General features: G+C 41.8%; 3 protein-coding genes across 15 annotated transcripts in view; 2 read left to right on the top strand and 1 right to left on the bottom strand.

Annotated features, from left to right (window-relative positions):
* The first annotated feature begins 26 nt into the window (after positions 1–26).
* Positions 27–7,261, top strand: LOC135498923 (testis-expressed protein 9-like). Its single transcript, XM_064789440.1, has 11 exons — positions 27–84; positions 841–944; positions 1,478–1,541; positions 1,888–1,955; positions 2,302–2,469; positions 2,624–2,823; positions 3,076–3,158; positions 3,416–3,589; positions 3,990–4,124; positions 4,625–4,759; positions 5,835–7,261. The coding sequence occupies exons 1-11, from the start codon at positions 49–51 to the stop codon at positions 5,907–5,909; spliced, it is 1,242 nt and encodes a 413-aa protein (XP_064645510.1). The 5' UTR covers positions 27–48; the 3' UTR covers positions 5,910–7,261.
* Positions 7,262–7,444: 183 nt separating this feature from the next.
* LOC135498922 (glycine amidinotransferase, mitochondrial-like) lies at positions 7,445–14,547 on the bottom strand. Its single transcript, XM_064789439.1, has 9 exons — positions 14,411–14,547; positions 13,229–13,331; positions 12,699–12,899; positions 12,203–12,398; positions 11,633–11,823; positions 10,805–10,942; positions 8,193–8,424; positions 7,877–8,021; positions 7,445–7,656 (listed from the first exon to the last, which is right to left on the bottom strand). Exons 2-9 carry the CDS (start codon positions 13,304–13,306, stop codon positions 7,566–7,568), a joined length of 1,272 nt encoding a protein of 423 aa, XP_064645509.1. The 5' UTR covers positions 13,307–13,331; positions 14,411–14,547; the 3' UTR covers positions 7,445–7,565.
* Positions 14,548–19,267: 4,720 nt separating this feature from the next.
* The window catches only part of LOC135498546 (neogenin-like), a 139,836-nt gene continuing 134,794 nt past the window's right edge, over positions 19,268–24,309 (top strand). For all 13 annotated transcript variants that reach the window (XM_064788809.1, XM_064788819.1, XM_064788817.1 and 10 more), the window contains exon 1: positions 19,268–19,521. The gene's annotated coding sequence lies outside the window, so the exon portion shown is untranslated. The remainder of the gene's footprint in view (positions 19,522–24,309) is intronic.

A 24,309-nucleotide genomic window follows, 5' to 3' on the forward strand; every position in this document is an offset into this window, starting at 1 on the left:
TACTTTCCCCACAAAATTGGTGCAAATCGGAACTTTAGCGAAATTGCCATGGCGGAGCAATCAAATTTTGGGAGAAATTCTCAGGTTTCTGTGCTTTAATTGATGATTTAAGTTAACTTTGATATATATGACTTTTTGATGAACTGCCTTCGATCATGACACCAACGTTTAGAACATAAAATTAAGTTCTGATGCCTGTATTTGCAGAAGTATTCAGTAAATGAAAATCATGGAGTGTCAAAAATCAAAATGAAACTATTAACTAGAGGTAGGCTAGGTAGGCCTACCCCCCATCACATCACAACACACTGCGGAGCAACTGCAGAATACCCGGGACACTCTGTGCTAAATGATAGGAATGTGTACATAATGTGATGTACAGAGGGACAGGGTGTACATAATGTACAGAGCTACTACTGTCCCGGCTATTCTGTAGTTAGGCCCACACTCACTGCAATGATGAGTAGGCCTATGCCTATGGTGAGCAACAATGAAACTGTCACTGACAGTTCTGGCTGCTCATGCAAATGCATAACATAAAGGTGACGTAATGGACGACGCCATCTGAAAACCCAGTTTCCTTGTAAATATCAATAGACAATATGATGATGAAAGAATCTCACGAAGAAGAATTCGTCACAGTCACCAGGTCACGTGTACAGACATAGCCACAAGCATTGAGAGATTCTCATTGCTTGTGTCGTAAGGTCCTGTACATAAGGAATATGTGGATTTTGTTGCCCTGGGTAGTAGATTCAACTCTAGTCTCTATGCTTGCGAAGGTATTTGGTGAAATATTGATGTAAACATTAATCACAGTAACTATGACATCTTTTTCAGTCTCGTGGTGGACGCCCTGCCACAGGTGGAAGGAAGTCTGCTACCAACATCAGGAACAACTTGGAACCGTCCAATGATCTCCTTCGGAAGGAGGAGGAATATAAGTATGTTTAAATAAATCGACCTTTTCGAAGATGTTGGTTTGGTCGTGCGTTTCACATGGAACAAAGGGACACAGTGGCTTATGGCATTGTCCGAAGTCGGCTTAGGCCTTCTGACATGTTCTGAGTGTGCGCATTTGATTGTTAAGACTCCAATTCGTCTTCTTCGAAAAGGCCTATACTATACACCTTTCCAGAAATGGGGCGCTAAGTGTCCAAAATAGTGATGTCATAAGGGGAAACTAGGCCTTATGGTGGAGGGACAAAGGAGATAGACATGGTTGACCAACACACTTGAATGCCTTTAATGACGGACAAGGGGAAAAATTTAGTTCCAATGCAAGCCACCAATTTCGGGTAGCATGTATAGGAGTAAATATTGGTGGCAATTTTCCACCACATGGTCCATAGTCCTAGGCCAGTCATGCGATCTACCATTTAAAAACCCAAACGTCTTTGAATGCATCTAATAACTTCAAAATTATTCCAGATAATGGAGTGTACGTGTGTTGATACAAATATTTGTCACATTTCAGACGTCTCAATGCTGAACTGGAAGCAAAGACTGCATCGCTGTTAAATGAAGCTGAAGAAGTGATGGTAAGGAAGGATTGGACTTTGAAGAAAGATATTTCAGCCAACCGACCAAGAGGTCATGGGTCAAATCTCTTCTGAGGCACTTAGATTGTTCTTGTTAATTTGATAGTCTCTTGAGTGCTCCAAGTAGTGGCTGCTAGTATTCCTTGGAAGACTCTACCTTGATGCGTATTCCGGTAATCTGAAGTTAGAGAAAGACTAGTTGTAGGTGAATTTGAATCTGAAAAGTTAAGTTCCAAAGAGAAAGAAATTCCTTCGGTGCATTCATATAGATAATGGCCTTGTTTTAGATTTGTAGGGTGTTTGAAAATGGTGTCTTTGATTGCAGTATTTCTTGTTCCAATTTCAGAAAGGGCAAGAGTCCGCCCTGTCCAGGCCGTCCCTCCTTGACAACATAAATGCTGATGATTTTCTCAGGTGTGTATTTGTTCAGGTGATCTCTCGCAGGTGAGGGACCCGACCGAGTGGATTCCACATCTGGCCAAAGTCGGAGTCACGTGGCCAATAAACCCAATTGGTGCCTCACCGTAGTGGTAAATAAATGCCCATCCCGCTTTGGAGTAGGAATACTCCCTGGAGAATAACATCTCCAAGTACAGAGTAAAACCTGCAGAAGGAAGAACTTGAGTATTTGCTTGATGACGTGAGGAGTCTACCAAAGACTACCCCTTTTTGTCTTGGATGCGATATTTTGATGCGAATTATTATCATGAGGTACAGGTAGATATACTCCAGATTAATTTCCAATGAATTTCAACTGCAGGAATTGGGAAGATGAGGAGTCGTTGTCAAATAAAAGTGACGAGGATCAGGGGCAGGAGTCCCGGCCACCAACTCAACGTAGCACCCGTCCGCCATCTAAAGTTAGCAACCACAGTCGGCCGACGACCGCCGCACGTCCAATCTCGGCAAAAGCTAGGCCATCCTCGAGGTGAGTGTAGCAGAATCGCTAAACTCGCAATATGATAGCACAGCCCCACTTCATGCTTTAGCTCCGAATGTACTCCGATCAGTGAGGTCTACTGTACTTTGCGTCGTTGAATTTCACCTTCGTTACAATATTTTGTCTTCTCAACTTTTTTAAGGACCCAGTCCAAAAAAACAAAGTCAAATCTAGCAGATGACGTTGCTGTCCCCGATGATGCATTTGTGACAGAGTTTAGAGACTACAGTTTGAAGAAGACCATATCTAATATAGAAGGGAAGTTGGATAAAGGGGAATTCGACCCGAGGGAGTTGGAAGATGACGATGTTCTGCCATCTGCTGCAAAAGATATGGGAACAGGTAGGAATGCAAAAGTTTTTCCTAGAGGCAGAGCCTCATTGCTAAGAGCAGGTCAAAGCACTATAATAGCATGTCAAATTAGTGATCGGAAAGATCAGTTGTTTCATATTTGTGGCCTTGAGAAAAGCACTTGACTCTACTTGCTTCTCTCTTCCCAGGATCACGTGGGTACCTTGCTGGCTGCAACGGCCATTGGTTACACAGCTTGTCCAGAATTTCTGATCAATTAAGTAATTGTTTTGTGGATTCCAGAGGCCCAGATTCGTTTCTTGAAAGCCAAGTTGAGAGTCATGCAGGAGGAGGTCGATAGGCTAGCTCATGAATGTGGGAAGAAGGTAAAAGGCTGTGATCACCCCCCTATCTTTCTGAGAGGAGTGGTCCATAACTTGTTCTGAACAATTCTGAAAATCTCTTATATGAAGCCGAATGCTGTTTGAAAATAACGGCTTTTGCCGTAAACTGAATCTTTTGACATGATTTTCCAAGGAATCTTAAAGGTTTTTCTCCTCCTAAAAAGGGTTTAATTCGGCAGCAGGAATGGAAAGGTCTATGGCTCTGCTCTCTCTGTAGAACTTAGAATTTTCGATTTCAGGATGAAGAGAACTCGTCTCTGCTGGTTAAGCTGAAAGATGCCGAGGATGAGAGGTTACGATTCAGTCGCACGGCATCCCAGCAACAGGGACAGATTGAAAAATATAAGAAGTTATCGGAGGAGTCGAAGGCTAAGGCAGACTTATTGGAGAATCAGTTGAATTCTAATAAGAAGGTAAAGAATCAAAATATCCTTCCTGGGATAATGTGACCGATGAAAAGATACTGTCAAAGTTGGGTGCCAAATATCCTTCCACGGTAAATGTGGCCCATGAAGTGACCCTGTCCAAAATGGGTAGCAAATTACCCTTCCTGGGTAAATGTTACCCATGTAATATCCTGTCCTACATGGGTACAAAATAAATAAACCTAGTGCTTCTGCCAGGATTAGAAATGGGCAGGTATTTTCTTCTTTTGATTAAAAATGGCCTAACCCTAACCCTGCAAAATTGACCCATCATAAACTCATTTTCAAACTTTGGCTCCAAATGTCAGCTTTTTGTGGAGTGCCTCACAAATGATTATCTTAACAATTTGTTTTTCGAACTGGACTAACGATATTTTCATCTTTCCAGGATCTTGAAAGTCTGAAACGTTCACAAAAGCAACAAGTTTCCAGTCAGGGTGCGACCGAGGTCCGTCTGAACCGAGCGTTGGAGGAGGTTGAGAAATATAAACAGCAGATGACGAGGTTTAAATCATCAACAAAAGTAAGTTACTGGTAACAGTAACAGTAATCCAGAAAAATGTTGTCAGACCTGATCCGCAAAGCTCACAAGCACAAAATGTAACTTCATCCATTCTGCATTACGGCTCCCATAGTTCCCCAAAATGTACTCAAGCAAAAGTTATCCAATAGTAAAAGTTAAGGAACCGAAAAGAAAATGTGGTGCAAAATGTTTCTAGCCTGTCTAAAGGATCGATCGAGTTTGTTGTGTGTGACAGTTTGCATTGCCTCTTCAGGGTGGCACAGAAAACTTTTCCCTTGCACAATAGAATTCTGTTGCGTATCGATTGTGTGAGGGGAATGTTTTCTTGGACACCCTGTAGAGAAAAAAACTCAGATTGGTGCTGCCGTCTTACAGTAGCAATTGGAACTGAATGAGTTAAGCCAAGTCTGGTCTTGTTTTTTTAAATTTAGTCAGTTCAAGCCCAACACACCTGATATGATTGATAGGCCTGTGCATAATTTGTCTCTTATTGGTTTAAGGATACTTCCGAACTAGACAAAAGGAAAATCGAGCAGCTGTTGGCAGAAAATAAACGCCTTGATAAACAGAAGAATGAGCTGATGACGGGATTCAAGAAGCAGTTGAAACTGATCGATATTCTCAAACGACAAAAGGTTAGTTTGTGGAATATTTCATTCTTGGTAAGGTACATTGTGTCTTTTGAATAGTTGAAGTGAACTGGATACCATAACTGTAGTGTATAGCAATGTCCAGTGGTCCCTTTTGTTGGGTTGTTCCTCCACGGACGCACGTTTCTGCACCTCTAGGCCTCATCAGGGTGGCTGGGATTGACTTGCATCTGCCTTGTTTGAAGTTCACAGGTAGAATGACATCATGACAGAATGTAGTCTCTTTACTGCTTGAATGACATCATGACGCAGGGAGGTTTTTCAATGACGTTGTGACGTTATAGGCTTTGTTGCGGCTGTGTTGTTGAAACAGGTGGCTCGTGACGGAAAGTGCAACAGCGCTACGGAAAATCAGAGCGGTAGAATCATAGCTGGGTGTCTTAGCTGTAGTCTAAACAAAAGTCCAGTGGTCCCTATGTCATTTGACCCTGTCAGGTCCCTGAACACCAACAGAGGAATACAGTCAATTTGAAAATTAGTTTCAATTAGAATACTTGCGGCTATTAACACCTTCAGCGCCGAACCACGTAGATCTAGGTGGCCCAAATCCCCCTCCCCTTTGAGCTGGTCATCGGAGTCTCATGGACTTCATTAAAGAACTACGCCATCGCCATCTTCAGGGCAAGGGAGGAACTGAAAAGACAAGAGAGGTCTTTCCAGTTCCTACTTTGCCCTGAAGATGGCAATGGCGTAGTTCCTTCATGAGAGCACTACGCCATCGCCATCTTCAGGGCAAGACAGGAACTGAAAAGACAAGAAGATGTCTTTCCAGTTCCTACCTTTCCCTGAAGATGGCGATGGCGTAGTTCTTTCATGAAGTCATTTAAAGTTCTGAACTACGCCATCGCCATCTTCAGGGCACGAATGGAACTGAAAGGACCGTTTGGTTCCTGTCTTGCCCTGAAGATGGCGATGGCGTAGTTCTTCCATGAAGTCCATGAGACTCCGATAACCAGCTCAAAGGGGAGGGGGATTTGGGCCACGTAGATCTACGTGGTTCGGCGCTGAAGGTGTTAAGAACAATACATGTTGAGAATGATTCAATGTTGTCTATTTTCAGATGCACATAGAGGCTGCTAAGATGCTGCAGTTTTCAGAAGAGGAATTTGTGAAGGCTTTAGAATGGGGAAATTAGGAGAACATTTTTGAAGTTGACAATTTGTTTCCATAAGATTTATACAATACGACATATTCCATTTTAGCCCAGTTTGTGTATATCAAGGTTGTTGCATTGCGGGCCTAATATTCTGGGAGTAAATTGGTGAGATGACATCTTGAGGTTGTGTCAAGAATTCATGATGACCTTGACATCATTTGGCCATGATGTGACGGACTCTAGTACGGACCTACAGACCAATTTCTAAATGAGAAGACTTGTTGCAATTGCATGGCAATGTCTCCAGAAGCTAGAAATTCTGTTTGTAAATACATTAAAACATCTCTATAAGGGACACACCCTCAGGACTGACAAGTGCTGTCCTTAATAGAGAGGTGTCCTGATTAGAGAGGTCAAAATGAGTGGAAACAACCAATTTGGGACCAAAACTAGTGTCCTTGATATAGAGGTTGTCCTTGATAGAGAGGTGTCTGCTAAGGGAGGTTCCAATGTTGAAACTCGGCATGATGGTCACTCCCTGGAATTGAAGATTATGTGTGGATGCAGGCACCTATGTCTTAGTGAGCTGCTGGTTGGCTCTATTTAGAAAAGATTCCTGTTTTGAGGAATCATTTAGAAGTGTGTTGTCAACGGACTCTGTACCGGTATTGTTGCAATGAATCATAAAAATGTATTATCATGTCCTGGTTAAAATTCCATTGAGATGCTGAATTGAACATTTCACAATTTGTGGTATCCAGCCATGGAGCTGATTTAACAGTTGTACAACCAACTGCAGTGTGGGGGGTGTTTTTTGCGATTGTGTTTGTAAATCAAATTCGATGTTCAAATGATGATTGGTTTTAATAAAATGTTGTGTTGAAAATTAAGATCCGATAAGATATGTTGTCTTCGTGCCATTGGTGGATGAATTCAGCTGAATGACCCTTTTGTGGTGTGTGCCGGTGTCCAGTCCTTTCCGAAATGGCAAAACTACGGCCAAGGTGGCTTTTTGATCCAATTATCTCGCAATTACGGACAGTAAACGCAAACAATGGCTTCCCGAGTCCATTTAGGTAGTCGATTTGACCTAATTGGGTGGGAAGTTTGCGTAATTGATGAACATAAATCCACACTAAGTTCAGTTAATTACATGGTGGAATGAATTTAGTGCCCGGTGCTCTCCTAATTAACACAACTTGCATATATCAATGTTGGCAAATTAATATTACGTCCACTAAAAAATGCCAATAAAGTAATTTCAAGTTTGCATATAAATGGTATCAAATTCTTTGAAGTACTTAATATTTACAATTAAATGGAATATGTAATATGTAGGCTTCATGACCCCCATGTTCATACACATGAATCCACATGGAATATGGAATATGCAGGCTTCACAAACCCTGTGTTCATACACATGAATATCCTTTTTGGACAATAATGGTATAACCTCTATTAAGGACACCTACATTACGGACACCAACGCCCAGTCCCATGGGTGTTCGCAATAGAGAGGTTGTACTGTATAGTATAATTATAGCTTGTGGTAAGAAACTAGTGAAACAATTGAATACAGTGACTTTTTTAATGGTCATTTGAACCGGAGGCTGTGATTTAAATCACTCTGTTTCGAATATCACCAAACTATTTGGGCAATCTCATTAACATCTGAACACAAAGTCGGGACTGAATCTACTCCAGATTAAAGTAGGACTCCATCATCCCTTGCCTACGAACATCCGCAGTCCAGCAATGAAAACCTCCGCCGAATGAATTGGCATGTCTGGAAAAAAAGAAAATAATAATAGGGGGGGAAAGCAGGGCGGTATTTAACTTTTTGGTTGGGGGGGGCACCACTTTTTATGCCAGAAGGGCCGAAATCTGTATGACTATGAGTCGTGTTCAACAGTTGTCACTAATGAGACAAGGCATGTCACTCGTGACAGATATTCTGGTTGGAGCATCTACGCTGATTCATCATGTTCACAGTCCTCAGAACTTACTTGATGCTTAGCTTGATACACTTGATTCCAAGACTCTCGAACATCTTCTGTGTCGGTATCTCCTCTGCATCAACGACGACACGTTTCTCGTCCAGCATGAGGATGTTCATTGACAGCCATTTTGACGACATCCACAAGGGATGGTCTGAAGAATAAAGAAATGAATTTACTGCCACGATTGAGGCCCGAGCTTGTCAAGTCTTTTATTGCGTTTGACTGGTCAAACTTTAACATTGTTGGTCCTCAAGAACATGGCAGTGTGCCAAAAATCTGCCTCTGTTCTCCATAGCTTGGAGAGATGTGGACTCCAACTTACCGTCCCCCATGACAGGCCTAGGTGCTTCAATCAACTTCCATCCCGCCTTTTCAAACATGTCCCATTGAACACATCGGCGATCAGGATTCACGATGACAAGGCCGGGACCAATGATGTTGAATGTCGCGTCAATATGCATCGGATTGGGATCTTGGAATTTCAGACGATGGATGCGTATTCCTTTTGGGGATAGGTGGCGCTCTACCCAGTTTATGCCCATGTTATTCGTCACCTGGTAAGAAGGAAACTGACATTACAGACATATACTACTCATTGTCTCTAAAGAGTCACATTGTCTATAAAAAGGCATAGAGACATTGTCTCTGATGAGGCACAGAGACATTGTCTCTAAAGAGGCACATTTTATCTTAAGAGGCATATTGTCTCTAAAAGGGGTGATTTAAATAAAGACTAGCAAATTCTTTTATCTAAAACTCCGTGTACATTTACACTCGGCCTTTCTTTCTGTACAAAATTGAAGTAAAAGCATTTGCTAGACTTTATTCATATCAGCCATTGTCTCTAAGGATACATCTTGTCTCTAAGGATACATCTTGTCTCTGAGGATACATCTTGTCTCTGAGGATACATCTTGTCTCTGAGGATACATCTTGTCTCTAAGGATACATCTTGTCTCTGAGGATACATCTTGTCTCTGAGGATACATCTTGTCTCTAAGGATACATCTTGTCTCTGAGGATACATCTTGTCTCTGAGGATACATCTTGTCTCTAAGGATACATCTTGTCTCTAAGGATACATCTTGTCTCTAAGGATACATCTTGTCTCTAAGGATACATCTTGTCTCTAAGGATACATCTTGTCTCTAAGGATACATCTTGTCTCTGAGGATACATCTTGTCTCTAAGGATACATCTTGTCTCTGAGGATACATCTTGTCTCTAAGGATACATCTTGTCTCTGAGGATACATCTTGTCTCTGAGGATACATCTTGTCTCTGAGGATACATCTTGTCTCTAAGGATACATCTTGTCTCTGAGGATACATCTTGTCTCGGAGGATACATCTTGTCTCTAAGGATACATCTTGTCTCTGAGGATACATCTTGTCTCTAAGGATACATCTTGTCTCTGAGGATACATCTTGTCTCTGAGGATACATCTTGTCTCTAAGGAGACATCTTGTCTCTAAGGATACATCTTGTCTCTAAGGAGACATCTTGTCTCTGAGGATACATCTTGTCTCTGAGGATACATCTTGTCTCTAAGGATACATCTTGTCTCTGAGGATACATCTTGTCTCTGAGGATACATCTTGTCTCTAAGGAGACATCTTGTCTCTAAGGAGACATCTTGTCTCTAAGGATACATCTTGTCTCTGAGGATACATCTTGTCTCTGAGGATACATCTTGTCTCTGAGGATACATCTTGTCTCTGAGGAGACATCTTGTATCTAAGGAGACATCTTGTCTCTGAGGATACATCTTGTCTCTAAAGAGGCTCCTTATCTCTAAGGATACATCTTGTCTCTAAGGATACATCTTGTCTCTGAGGATACATCTTGTCTCTAAGGAGACATCTTGTCTCTAAAGAGGCTCCTTATCTCTAAGGATACATCTTGTCTCTGAGGATACATCTTGTCTCTAAGGATACATCTTGTCTCTGAGGATACATCTTGTCTCTGAGGATACATCTTGTCTCTAAGGAGACATCTTGTCTCTAAGGATACATCTTGTCTCTAAGGAGACATCTTGTCTCTGAGGATACATCTTGTCTCTGAGGATACATCTTGTCTCTAAGGATACATCTTGTCTCTGAGGATACATCTTGTCTCTGAGGATACATCTTGTCTCTAAGGAGACATCTTGTCTCTAAGGAGACATCTTGTCTCTAAGGATACATCTTGTCTCTGAGGATACATCTTGTCTCTGAGGATACATCTTGTCTCTGAGGATACATCTTGTCTCTGAGGAGACATCTTGTATCTAAGGAGACATCTTGTCTCTGAGGATACATCTTGTCTCTAAAGAGGCTCCTTATCTCTAAGGATACATCTTGTCTCTAAGGATACATCTTGTCTCTGAGGATACATCTTGTCTCTAAGGAGACATCTTGTCTCTAAAGAGGCTCCTTATCTCTAAGGATACATCTTGTCTCTAAGGATACATCTTGTCTCTGAGGATACATCTTGTCTCTGAGGAGACATCTCGTCTCTGAGGATACATCTTGTCTCTAAGGAGACATCTTGTCTCTAAGGAGACATCTGGTCTCTAAAGAGGCTCCTTATCTCTAAGGATACATCTTGTCTCTAAGGAGACATCTTGTCTCTGAGGATACATCTTGTCTCTGAGGATACATCTTGTCTCTAAGGATACATCTTGTCTCTGAGGATACATCTTGTCTCTGAGGATACATCTTGTCTCTGAGGATACATCTTGTCTCTGAGCATACATCTTGTCTCTAAGGATACATCTGGTCTCTGAGGAGACATCTTGTCTCTGAGGAGACATCTTGTCTCTGAGGAGACATCTTGTCTCTGAGGAGACATCTTGTCTCTAAGGATACATCTTGTCTCTGAGGAGACATCTTGTCTCTGAGGAGACATCATGTCTCTAAGGAGACTCAGTGTGATCAAAGAGGGAGAACCTACCTGACTCCTCTGGACAAAGATATCACGGCCAGCGCGGATAAAATCAGCAGCGTCAAAACATGGCTCAAACTCTGTTGTCACAAATCTGTCACTGGCAGCAAGTTTGTTGCGCTCAGTGACTGAAGAAATAGGGTATTTCTGGAACAAATGGAATCATTATAAAATGTTGCCCACAATGGTGGTGATATACAAGTACAGTAGAACCGCTCTATTAAGGACACCCTCGGAACTGACAATAGCTGTCTTTTATAGAGAGGTATCCTCTATAGAGAGGTTAAACTGAAGGGAAGCAACCAATTTTGGTCCAAAAGTAGTGTCCTTAATAGATAGGTTGTTCTTAATAGGGAGGTGTCTGGTAAGGGAGGTTCCACTGCATATCAAATAATTACATGACCATCTGTAATCCAAGCACCTCCCTAGAGAAAAAACATTATGTGAACAGTTGCCCTGTGACCTTACATCCAGGCGCAATGTCATTATTCACAGCTGCTCACGAGTTTGAAGGTCACACAAAACTTTCACAACATGTGGATCTATCTACAGTGGTGTGTGAGAAAATACAGTGGAACCTCTCTATTAAGGACACCCTCGGGACTGACAGGCACTGTCCTTACTGGAGAGGTGTCCAGATTAGAGAGGTCAAATTGAATGGAAACACCCAATTTGGGACCAAAACTAGTGTCCTTGATAGAGAGGGTGTCCTTAATAGAGAGGTGTCCGCTAAGGGAGGTTCTACTGTATAGCCCTTTTACCCAAGACAATATGGCTCATATTTTGGCCCTTGCAAGCTCTAGTCTTCTCAGTCAACTGGCCCATATCGATACGAACCTGATCATATAATTGATCCGACATAGTTGGCTTCGGTGCAGTTGTCCATTTTGCGCCGTTGAGAAAATACTCCTTCATCAGACTACGGTAAGCGCGGTATTCAAAGAAGCGCGATCTCCACGCCATTGGTGCTTCGATAATCTCGTCCCCAATGACCAACAGGATGTCTCGAGGCATTGCAGCGTATAAACCTGGAATCGAGGTTGAAATTTAGTTCGACTATCACTCCACTCTGCTTTCATTGATATAAGACCACTTCGAATATCCAAGTCATGCTCCAAAATGAGCATGTGGTCTTTGGTGCAGTTAACATGTTCAATTTGGACAGGGAATGGTTTGGCAAAACCAATTCTCCCATGGCCTGGACCTTTGTGCAAATATTGTTGGACCAAGTGGTCCAAGATCAGTGAACCCATGCCCAGTAATTTTAATTTCAAGCCATGCTGTTTCATCCAGAACTACAATCCTGAATTCTCCCCGGGCCTTTTGCATGGTAGCTAGCAGTGTTAACCACTAGGCTATGAGGCTACTTGAGGCTACATCCAGATATTGAGCAAAAAGGGGACCTACCACGAGATTGAAAATCTGGTGTCTCGTATTCAGATCCAAAATCTACCACATCAGGTTGGCGCACCTTCACGCCCTCTTGTTCCAGAATATGACAAAATTCATTAATCTCCTTGGTTGCACGCTCGATAAACTCGCTAGGGAAAGGACGACCACCATGTTGTTCGTAGAATGGCCAATGCTTCTCATTGGTATTTGCCTGAAAATAAAATACGGTCTGAAAGTGTGTTTGCCATGGAAATTTTACAAGACTCGAAGAGGGGTGAAAAAGGTTCATTGAACGCATTGGTTGGCATTTTAACTTAAGAGAGGCGGCTTTGATATGTAAGAGGGGTGCTGCTATTAAATGGAACCCCTGTACAATACCTGAATTCTAAGAGTTGACTGTAGGCACCACCATTTGGGCAAGATCTTGAAATCCTAAAGCGATTAGAACTCGTTCAAAACAAAGTGAATGCCAATTTCAAGGGCGGGAGTCGGTCGACTACATTCAACTTACTTTTACTTCAATTGTAAATTTTGGCACAGTGGCATTTTCTGGTCGTCCAACAATCACCTCCTTCAACGGGTCCCATTCATTGCAGGACCAAACTGGCGATATCAAGGGATCCAACTGTTCCACTGGGCTAGTCACATGATCCATATAATTTTCTGACACTTGCTGGGTATTCTGCCATTGTGAAGAAGTGGTTGATGCCCTCTTAAAGAGATCAGATAAGATATGCCTAAGTATTTTGTTTTTAAACTTTGATGCTCTGCCTCCATGTTTAATGTTAAGAAGGGGAAGAGTTTTAGAGATAGGGCCTACTGGGTGAATTTTTACAAGTCTGAAACCCAATTCTTGAAATAAAATGAAAACTGTTGTTTGCTAATTTATATCAAGTCCAAATCAGGGTTCAGTAAACAATGTTGAAGGTATGTGATAGTCTTTCAGGTTCACGAATCTGCCTAGTGTATCAGTGTACATAATGATATACTGCATGCAAAATCCTGAAATGAATACGAAAGCACGGATATTTTTGAACTCACTCTTCGAGGCGAATTCTTGACTAACCCAGGATGGAACCAACATCTTCCCCAGCATAGAATTCTCTTCATTGTGTGCATTAAGTTCTTGATTTTCAAAAACTACCTGAAACAGTTCATACTAGTCAGAAATTGTGATAATGATAATGAAGCAAAAACTTCAAAATCAAATTTAGCGCCGTGATAAACTTTTGGAGAACTGCCAGAAAGTGGAATAACATCAACTCCGAATATGTCAAATAATTTGATTCTAGCTCTAGCAAACGGTGAGGTGTTCAACAAATCCCATATATCTAGTAGTTTTTTTCGACGTAGTTAATGTTTTATAGTTTTAAAAGTGACCAGAAAAGATGAGTGCCTTATTTCGTCATTGACACTTCTCTACTTTCCTTTCGAGTTTCGTCCACCGCCAAATGACGCTGCCATACGGAAAAACGCGTTCGAACCACACCCAAGTCGACAATCGAACCTTTCAAATGGCGGGAAATGTACAAGCCCTTCGGCAACATTGATTCATTTATGTACGAGGATGGTCCAATGTTGCTCCGATTGTGACCATGACAACCTTATATTTCATCTGCCTGCTATGTATTCCAATTATTGTTTTAGATATTGAGGATAGGCCGGTTGAAAACGTCACTATGAGACATAATTTGTTATGAAAATGCCCTATTTTCATGTAATCTGTCAAAAAAGGATAATAATTCATGTCATTTGTACGTCACAGTTCAAAAGCAGCAATCTGAATGACACACTTCTTTCTATTAGCATATGAAACCATCGAGAAAAAAGCATTAGGCCAATGTAGGCCTACTTAATTTACCGCATCACTGACGCAAGGCATGGACTGCCCCAGGAGTTTAATTTTCAATATATCTCATTGTCCTTCTTTCTTATTGCATCTCGATATTATAGTGGCGGTATCAAATTGTGTGTCCTATATGGTAGACCCATCCCATAATCACCCTATCTCACTTTCTCCATTTAACTGTGGTGTCCCAGAACTGAAACCATACAAATAAGTTACATTATACCAAATTATACATGCAGGAAATTAATGTGCATAAAAGCTCCATTTCCCTTCGCTATCAATTTGACGGGCATTTTTGTCGGGTGAGAAGTTCAGAAACTAATTTAGGTATAGCTTACAAGATAAGCGAAGAACAAAAGAAGCGGAGAACTTACCTTGGGCACTGACCTAAAGTTCGCACACAAGTAATTCGTATACAGCCCGTCTCACCAATCAGGAAAATCATACACTTTGCCCGTTTTCTAAAAACCGGAACCAACATCTGCAAGCAGCAAGTGGGCTAATGGTCAACGAGACACAGCAACATTATGTAAATCAACAGCGCAACTTACATACTAATAAATAACCAGCTGACACAGTATCTACTACGCATGGACATTTTATTAAATGTATTCAAACCAATTAGATGCAACTGGCTGTTTCCTACTGGTTTGACACTGACAATTGTCTTTTTCCGATCGGGCCTAACGCTCGCACCGCCAAAACAATTAGAATGCAAATGCTCACGCTGTAACAATTAATAAAGCGAAAAATTTAGACGCTGTAGCCAATAAAGGCCTTGTAAAGACATTGTGGACAGTTACCTCAAGCAATATTCTAAACTATTTCTACTATCATGATTTTTTAACATCGCCTTTGGATCCCGATCGGACGTATAGACCTATACCAGTTCCTTCTCGATTTGGCGGCTCGCGTTGTGCGCCTGATCGGGCGGAAAATCCTGACTACCGAAAATGTTTTTCGCTTTGCCTTCAGTGCAGTTAATTTGGTTCAAAAACCAGCTTGAAGTTGTGAGCTACACCCGAAACCAGGCAGATCGACGTCGGAAACGGCCTTGCCCTGCTCGGGTCAGTACCAAAAGTCATGAAAAGCTCCGCCTATCTTTACTTATAGCTGGTGTCTACTTGGATCGAATCATCTACGGACTACTGTTTGCCGTAGGCAACAGCGGTGAGTCTTCCTGAGTCGAACCAACCCTCCTGATCAATCCTAGTCAAAGCTTGTTTTTATTGTCTTCACGATTGCGCATGCCCCAGTTATCATTCACGAGCGCCATCTACGAAGCTTATATCACAATGCCGGTGTGACAGCGGATATAGTCCCCCTGGAGTCATAGTCCGGTAGCATTGTATTTGACCAATTAAGCAGCATGATCTATTGTACCGCTAACCCTAACCAAAACATTTAGCAATGCGGGCTATTGTTACACGGACTATCAGCCCTAGGACTACTATCCCCGTCACACCGGGTCCCTATGCCCAATGAGAGGAGGACTACATGTACTTCACGTGCGAGTACATTGCCTCCTAAACCGGAAGCTACTATACGATGCAAGTATCACATAGCAACCGTTATCAATGACGAGGCTTGGAGATTGATGCCAACACTGGCGGGCGTGCCTTGGTTGACATTCCTTTGTTGTCTGGGCGAATCATGGTTGAAACCATCCTGAGATCAGACGGTTTTTTGCTCCTATGTCGTATACAAAAGTTTGAAATATCGATAGGTGGAGTCTATTGAAAACAACTGGTGCCAGGATGTGGAACATGGCCAATGATGCGTCAACTTGAAAGGGCGTCAGTAGAACAGAAACCCCCATGAGAGGAGTACGCAGCGCAGCAGAGGCCTCAACTCCCGGAAAAAACATGGGAGAAGAACGAGAAGCTTCCGCCGCGCACCGTGCGCGAGTTGTCAGGTGCGCGTCGGTATCACTACCATGGCAATGTGACGAAATTAGACCAGTAGAGAGATTCCCATGCAATGTGAGGGACAAGCTGGGGGGGGGGGGGGGGGTGGTACAGAAAAGTGGGTGCATATATGGCACAGTATGGCGTAAAAGATGGTGGTAAATACCGACGGTAAAGTGCGGCCGCTTTGCATGATGTCGGGTCGGGTACCAACTTGACAACTGCTCGATATCTCACTACCAACGAGTATCAATTAATTATCCTCCCCGACAACACAGAAACGCAATTGTCATTAATCCAAACAATGACTGAAATAAAAATGTCCATAAAACATAAAATGACTAAGTTTTGGCGCCATTGCGTCGGCGGCAGACGACAATACGCTTGAAGGCGTGTCGTAATCACTAATTAATGACCCGCGTTAATAGCTCCGTATTAAAATTTAATTTCGTTGTGGCAGTGGCCAGAGTATTCGGAACAATCAGAGCTATTCCGTCCGTAGCTACTGAGTCCGGGTCTGTGCGAAGCCCAAGACGTTGTCAAGGTTGTTGCATCTTGACCCTCAAGTTTTGGACCCACTCCGGACTCCGTTACACCCGAGGGGAGGTTACGGACGGAGTACCTCTGTTAGTTCAGAATGCATTTGTGGGGTATTATCGTGTATGTCAGGCTGAAGTTTACAATTGTTTCAACATTTCAATATCGCATCAACAATACTCATTTGGTTGTTATGATAAACAATGCGGCTAGCGGGTTGCAAAGATTGTGTCAGCCGGAACGGTTGTGCTGTCGATCGGTTGTTTATGACGCGGGGAGACACGGCCCACTTCAAGTGTAGGCACTTTTCCTCAGCTCTCGAGAAGAAAATGCTCGTCCTGCTAATTCAAGAACAGGGAGGAGGGACACCATGTATACAGGTACTCGAATTTGTCTCGAGGATGGGGGTTTTTACCCCACGTCATAAATTTCTTTGTCCTTGTTCTCAAAGTATTTGCATTGCCATTTCTATGACTCCATAAAATGTCGTAAAATATGGTCTGCATGAGAAGTGGCCATCAATCATTTAAAACAATCAACGCAGGTGCCGTAATCCCGATGATTCAATCTGGCCCGAGGCAATCCGCCGTCATCCTCGTCACTAAGGACTGAGACAAGAGTTGACACATACACCAAATACACATATGGCAAAAGAGTTCACTCCCCTGGGGACGATACTTGCCATTACAACAATGCTAGTACCATCTTGTTGCGTGACCCGTGTCACGTGGGGCTAATCACATTACCAGCTATTGCGGGCCTAGCACACTCTGTTTTGAATAGAGGGAGACTCCATCATTCCTATTGTTTGAGATTGGAAAGGTGTGAATTAATCTGGCAATTAGCCTCCTGTGCATTGGTGCATACAAACACTAAAATGTTTGGTTTTTGCTGATTTAGGGTCAAATAAATCAGCCAAAAGTTTTGAAAGCTTCACAAATGATTGTTGCAAGGAAGTACTTTATGATAGTTTGCGAAATTTTGATTAATTCTAGGTGGAAAGTAATATTTTTCGCATATTTGTTGGGAAAAAAATTGAAAATCCTCCAATTTTCAACCCCCCTATGGACACTATGAATTTTTCTCCAATAAAGCTGAAATCTTGGGAATATAATCCTAAGAGTTATATCAACCACGTCTGAAGTCGGGAGTTTGTATCAAATGTATAGTTTCGGAGCTAGCGCAGCTAGAAAAGCCCCCAAAACCCACTTTCTCAGGAATTTACACTACGGGCTACGAGTGAAGCATTAGAGATTTACCAAAATTTTCAACCTATAGATGGACACATCGAATTTCCATCCAAATCACTCCAAATTTTGCCAGTAAATACCTAGACATATATAGAATTGTGTCAGAAGTCGGGAGTTGGGATTATTTTAACACCCCGCCCAAAAAGCCAACTTTATTGATATTTCCTATGCATTTTCCATTAGGCTTGCCAGGACCAATTTAGCAGGTGCACTAATTGGCTTAATTGGCTAGGCCCGCAATAGCTGGTAATGAATCAGACGATAGGTTCTTAATCGCCATTGTTGTCTGTTTTTGGATTGTTTTAAATGATATTGGTAGAATGGGTTCGCATACATAAAGATTAAATGAGTGGCTGCAAACCTGGATAATGTTTCCGCCGTTGTTTCAGATATGATTAAAACTTGTCTGACTAAACTCTCCCGGAGCTATACCTTGCCGTCTGCCGGGTTGAAAGACTGACTGCGCTGGGCGAAATATTTAGGAAATCTACAGACGTTTGAGCGAATACGTTGGAAACTCATGCCCGTCTCCAATCGGTACGGCTCCACGCAATTATGTTGCTAGTATCGCGTCCCCAGGGAAATAACTGTTTCGTTTCGCTCATTCGCTTTCGACTTGTTTCGTTCCGCTGAAAAAAAACTGCCTCATATAGTTTTCGATGGTCCGATTGGTAGTCATACCCAGTAACTTTGGTACCGTAATGACAATGCTAAGACAATGACTCAGCCTCTCTGATATATTTATATCACGGTCCTCAATCTCGGGACAATGGCAAGATTAAATAATGCTAATTATTGGTCATAATGAAGTCAAGTAGAACTTGAGTTAATTACATGATAAATTGATGGTTTAATGCACCAATCTTGATTCATCATAATCATCTTGACCACTTACCTATACGATAGATATTAACGGAGTTATTGGTTAAAGAAACTAAATGCTGTTTCACGGGAAGAAATAGCGCTGAACGGGAATAGGGTTAATGTGACCACATTGGTATAAGCCATAGGTAAAGAGACGCACAATATGGCACAATTCACTCTGTTTTCTAACGTTCTCAATGGAGGAGAGGAAAATTCTCACAGAAACATGGTACAAGACGCATTGATCAAGACCATTGGGATGACATTGTTCAAAAAGTCTGTTGAGGAGAAAGTGCTCAACTAACAATTTTGTTGTTCGAAAGCGGCTGGGACCAAACAAACCAATCATAAATTTTGACCAGAATTAAAAGAGTTAATTCTTCATATTGACCATTGTCAAATCAATTATCAAATAAAACCTTCATTTTGTATTTCCTTGTATGAATTGATTGACCACAACAATATGTTGGTTCTCTGCAGCGAAGTATTATCAAGCATAGGACAAAAGGGTCAGTTAATCCGACCACTGCTAATCTTCATTTTATATCACTTCATACACACTAGCAAGTAGCTTATGCCAAAGTGCCATCTATCAGCCTGTCCTGACAATTACGTATGCAAATGAGCCTCCTAATATGGAAAACGATACAGTAAATGCATTGCGCTCGCGCTGTGTGTTGGAAGTCGGTGTTGTATGTGTGCGGAAACTGTCATTAAAACCCCGATTTTAGCCATCTTCTCATATTCGGATAGGACTAAATTTTATATCACAGCCTTATGAATTCTGGACAAACATTGAGTGTGAAATTCTCTCGAAGATAACCCGCCATGGGTGCAAATGGTTTGAAAGTTGGAGGTGCGCGCTAGTCAAATTCTTGGATTTACCTCGCTTAGTGTGCGGTTTTCTTTCCTCGGGAAAATTTTCAGGTAATATTCACACCATTTTTTCTCGACTTTGCAACAAATTTTCCAATAGTTTTAAGCATATATTAATGTAATATTGTCTCATTTATTAAATGTATGTTTTATTTCAGTGAGTCTTTGCTCTGATTTTGTAAAATTTGATAGTTTAAGACGCATGTTTTCTCAAATCCGTGTGTCTTTTGTTCCGAGAACGGGTGGGAAAAATTCATGCGTTGGCCATAAATGTCCTATTTTAGAGCCGTCAAATTCATTTTCAGTGCGAAATGTCAGAATTATCTTATTGCCACGTCAATTTCAGATAGATTTATGTAAATTTTATGCTATATAATGCATTAGCTATGGAGTTATGTGTGATAGAAAACAGTAGATTTTCACAAGCCTAAATATATAGTGGATAGTGGATAAGCGTACACAATGTACAGTAAAACCTCTCTATTAAGGACAGCCTTTGGGGCTCTGGAGGGCGAACTACCGGATGGATTTCTCTGAAGTTTAGTTTTTATTGATCCTTGCAGCAAAACAAAACAGGTTTTTAGGAGTTGAGGATTCTCAATGCAGAAATAAAAAAATTTCTTCACCCAAGTTCAACGGTCATTTTGTGGGTTGCCTGGATACGCCTTATTTTGTTTCTGGATATTTCTCATTCATTCTTGTCAAATGATTTTGATTGACACAAAAATTAATAACCTGAACGTTTCATCCAGATTGGTCGAGATACAAACCGTACAGAGCACAAAATGTCCGAATTCAATTTCCTTAATATATAGAGAGGTGTCCTGCTTAGAGAGGTCAATTTGAATGGAAACAACCAATTTTGGACCAAAGCTAGTGTCCTTAATAGTGAGGTTGTCCTTAGTAGAGAGGTTGTCCTTAATAGAGAGGTTGTCCCTAATAGAGAGGTGTCCTGCTTAGAGAGATCAATTTGAATGGAAGCAACCAATTTTGGGACCAAAGCTAGTGTCATTAATAGAGAGGTTGTCCCTAATAGAGAGGTGTCCGCTAAGGGAGGCTTATTTATAGACCATGACCTTGTAAAATTGATTGAAACGTTCCAAATTTTAAACGCAGCAAATTTTTGACAAAAAAAGTGAAATTGTTCTGTTCTGTCCCGAAAATGTCCTGGTTTTCTGTATTGTAAATAATGTCTCAAACTTTTCAAAATCTCACAAGTTCTTATCTCAGTTCATATCCCATGGATAAATTGGACAATTTGGACTAGATCAACTTTATATATCCCTCGTTTCCTTGGTAACGGATAGAAGAGATTGTTAGATATTTGAGCATGGGGTTCTTCCAATATTTGTTTCCTAAAATAGCTCAATACTGTCTGGCTGCCAGAGGGTGGGAGGCCTCAATTGTTCAATTCTATCCTTCCCTGATGCGAATATTGGGGTCAATCTCCTTTCGCCAGTTATGAATAAACTTGTCTTATCCCGTTTTGATATGGCCAGCTCCGTCAATGTTGAAGAAGATTGTTAGGGCGCTCCCAGTCATGCCTTTCACCTGGAACGAAGCCTCACAGTGGCTTATGGGATTGTTGAAAGTTGGCTTAAAGGGTAACTCGTGTCAAATTTCACCATATAATGTTTTAGCTGTTTTTGACAAATGACTACGTCACTTTCTCATAAATCGGCAAGGTTTTCGAATCGAAATGCACATTTTCTAGAAATTGATGGTTTAATCCCGCCCGGACGGCTCGCTTCGATGCCGTTTTTGTTGATGACGTCACAACATGAACATTTTCGCGGTCGCGGTGGTTTACATTCAGCGATTTTATAATAAATCTAATCAAAAATGAAAAATTTGAGCTTTACATTTGTGATCAACAATTAAAAACGGACGTATTTCCGCAAAGTTGTAAATCACATCATATCACTTTAAGCCATCCCACCTGTTCTGAGTGTGCTCATTTGTTTTGTTTAATGTTTTGGCCCTACTTTGTCTTTGTCGAAAAGGTCCATTGGCCCAGTATCTCAGTTTGAGCTGGCTGGCTGGCTTGGTGGAGGAACTTGGGCTGCATCCCGTTTGGCTGTTTTAGCCCAGTTGACACTCCCGAGTGGCACTGGTCGAGCCTTGAACCCACGACCTTCCGATCACAAGTCGAACACTCTTCCATTGTAGCACTGCTCTTCCCATAATGGACCATTTCGACAAATACAAACCAGGGCACAAAAAACAGATACAGTGGAACCTCTCTGAGCGAACACCTCTATTAAGAACAACCTCTCTATTCAGGACACTAGTTTTAGTGTTTCTATTCAATTTGACCTCTCTAATCAGGACACCTCTCTATTAGTATTAAGGACAGCACTTGTCAGTCCCGAGGGTGTCCTTGATAGAGAGGTTCTACTGTATACGCACACTCGGAACACATCAGTAGGCCTAAGTAAACCTCGGACAATGTCCGAAGTCACTGTGACCCTTCGCGTATGACTGATCAGCACCCAAACAAACTTCTCCGAAATCCTCCTTACTCGCACGCATTCGCGAGAGTTTGTTAGGGACTTTGCAATTTCGGAGCTTTGTGCATCGAGATGCGTGTTATTGGCTTGGCTTGTTTATCAAATATGTCAGAAAAGGCCGTCTCATTGTTGAAGCACGAACGTCAAACACTGTTCCATTATAACTTGCATGTCCCGACTTTTAAATGAGTGTAGTGGGATATGTGATATTGTGCGAATAAAGACCATTTTCATTGAAAGATGTCATCTATATTATTGCACGACATCCATAAAAGAGAAAATAGACTTATGCTAAAACATGCCGATTGTATCCTTGCATTGCACCAAATCATTGCCGTACTCCCAAAAAAAATGTTGGTAGTGCGTGGTTTTATGGTCAGTCATTTTTTGGCGGAATGAGTATATCCTGTGGGGGGTCAAGATGACCTGCTTCTGACTTCTTTCCTCTGGTAATCAGAAAGTCTTTTCTGTTTTCAATGCTTTGCAGGTTTCAAAGCTATCCCTGTACTCAAGTCGGTCAAGCCTATTCAGTATTCAGTATCCTTGCTTGCATAGTATTACCTTATTGACATAGATTGCTTATCCAATAAAAACAAAAAATTGGGCTTCCAGCAGCGAAGAGCTTCTCGGAGTTACTGCATGGGGCCAAGGCCTAAAGTACATGTAAGTACAGTGGAACCTCTCTCAGCCGACACCTCTTTATTAAGGACAACCTCTCTATTAAGGACACTAGTTTCAGTCCCAAATTGGTTGTTTCCATTCAATTTGACCTCTCTAATCAGGACACCTCTCTATTAGGACAGCACATGTCAGTCCCGAGGGTGTCCTCAATAGAGAGGTTCTACTGTACATGCTTGATATCTCTCAAAGTTTGACAGCTTTTGATCTTCCATGCTGTTATTTGTGGAGACCTTTCTGCAGTCATATACCGCTGACTGCCTGTATGTTCAGGAAACATAGGAGAAAAAGGTCTTCTCCACAAGGACTTCCTGGTTTAGGGTCCTTACTCACATTGACCCCCAGCATAGCACCATTCATATGTAAGGTGTGATTGCTACATGTATGTCAATGGTGCAGTAAATAGCTATTGAGTTCATGACCCATTGTCATCTACCTGAGCCTGCCAGGATATAGTGCAAGGCTGTTGTGACACTTTCTTTTAAAACAGTATTCTTGGAAATACAGTAACCTCTCTATTAAGGACACCCTCAGGACTGACAAGTGCTGTCCTTAATAGAGAGGTGTCCTGATTAGAGACGTCAGATTGAATGGACAAAACCAATTTAGGACCAAAACTAGTGTCCTTAATAGAGAGGTTGTCCTTAATAGAGAGGTTGTCCTTAATAGAGAGGTTGTCCTTTATAGAGAGGTTGTCCTTAATAGATAGGTTGTCCTTAATAGAGAGGTTGTCCTTAGAGAGGTTGTCCTCAATAGAGAGGTTGTCCTTAATAGAGAGGTTGTCCTTGATAGAGAGGTGTCTGCTAACAGAGGTTCCACTGTATATAGTGGTAATTCCCCTGTGAACCATCCTCATTATTTGCCTCGGGTGAATGTAGGTTTCGGGTTTGTTCATGATGTGGTTTAAGATTTTCAGAATCTCGCCCCTTCACGTCGGGATGGATAGGTCCATGCCCTTACGCCACCATCATGCAAAGACCCAGTATGCATTGCTGTAAGAAGTTCCCACCACACATTCTTACTGATATCCTCTGTGGTTTGTCAGTGTGGCCAAAACCCTGTATTCTTTATGCCACGGCCTATGCAATTGGATATTTCTTCAATATCATGTTGTGCTATGGTAATAGAACCAGCTCAATACTTCAACCTACTCCAAGCTCAATTCTTCAACCTACTTCAGCATGGCTTCATATCCCAATTACATTGGACAATGTACTTGCACACCAGTACATGACAGCCTAGAGCTCTCTTTATTGGGAAGTCACAGCTCTTCAAGAATCAATTAATAGTAGACGGCCAAGCTGGTTGCATGTCCAGGGGTTTTGCCAGAAGACTGCAGAACATATTTTTTCCTATGTCACTCCGAAAATCGGCCCAAACTGGTATTTCTTCAGGAAATTTTGAAAGACATGGAATTTGGGAATCGGCTAAGAAAAAGGGATGGTGAACTTCGAAAAGGGGCAGAGTGAAGAACTGTCTGTAATGGAGAATGCACCTCATCTGAAGACGCTTAGAGGGGCAGTATGCTGCATCCTTCTATTTCTATCAGAAACGCTTAAGATCTGCATGAAAAATTCGTTTTTGGTGACCCGCGTAGAGCATTTTCCCCTCTTCCCCCTCTAGCTACATATCTGGTCAGTGTCTGACTCCA

The sequence above is a fragment of the Lineus longissimus genome, chromosome 14, assembly GCF_910592395.1.
Source record: "Lineus longissimus chromosome 14, tnLinLong1.2, whole genome shotgun sequence".
Classification (NCBI taxonomy): Eukaryota; Metazoa; Nemertea; class Pilidiophora; order Heteronemertea; family Lineidae; genus Lineus; species Lineus longissimus.

Bases quoted from the DNA above. Each gene is read 5' to 3' on its own strand.
- LOC135498922 (XM_064789439.1), bottom strand. From the start codon at position 13,306: ATGCACACAATGAAGAGAATTCTATGCTGGGGAAGATGTTGGTTCCAT. The intron at 12,399-12,698 runs GTAAGTTGAATG...TTTTATTTTCAG, and splicing joins AATTTACAATTGAAGTAAAA to GCAAATACCAATGAGAAGCA. The intron at 10,943-11,632 runs GTTCGTATCGAT...CATTTGTTCCAG, and splicing joins CGGATCAATTATATGATCAG to AAATACCCTATTTCTTCAGT.
- LOC135498923 (XM_064789440.1), top strand. From the start codon at position 49: ATGGCGGAGCAATCAAATTTTGGGAGAAATTCTCAG. The intron at 1,542-1,887 runs GTAAGGAAGGAT...TTCCAATTTCAG, and splicing joins ATGAAGCTGAAGAAGTGATG to AAAGGGCAAGAGTCCGCCCT. The intron at 3,590-3,989 runs GTAAAGAATCAA...TCATCTTTCCAG, and splicing joins AGTTGAATTCTAATAAGAAG to GATCTTGAAAGTCTGAAACG.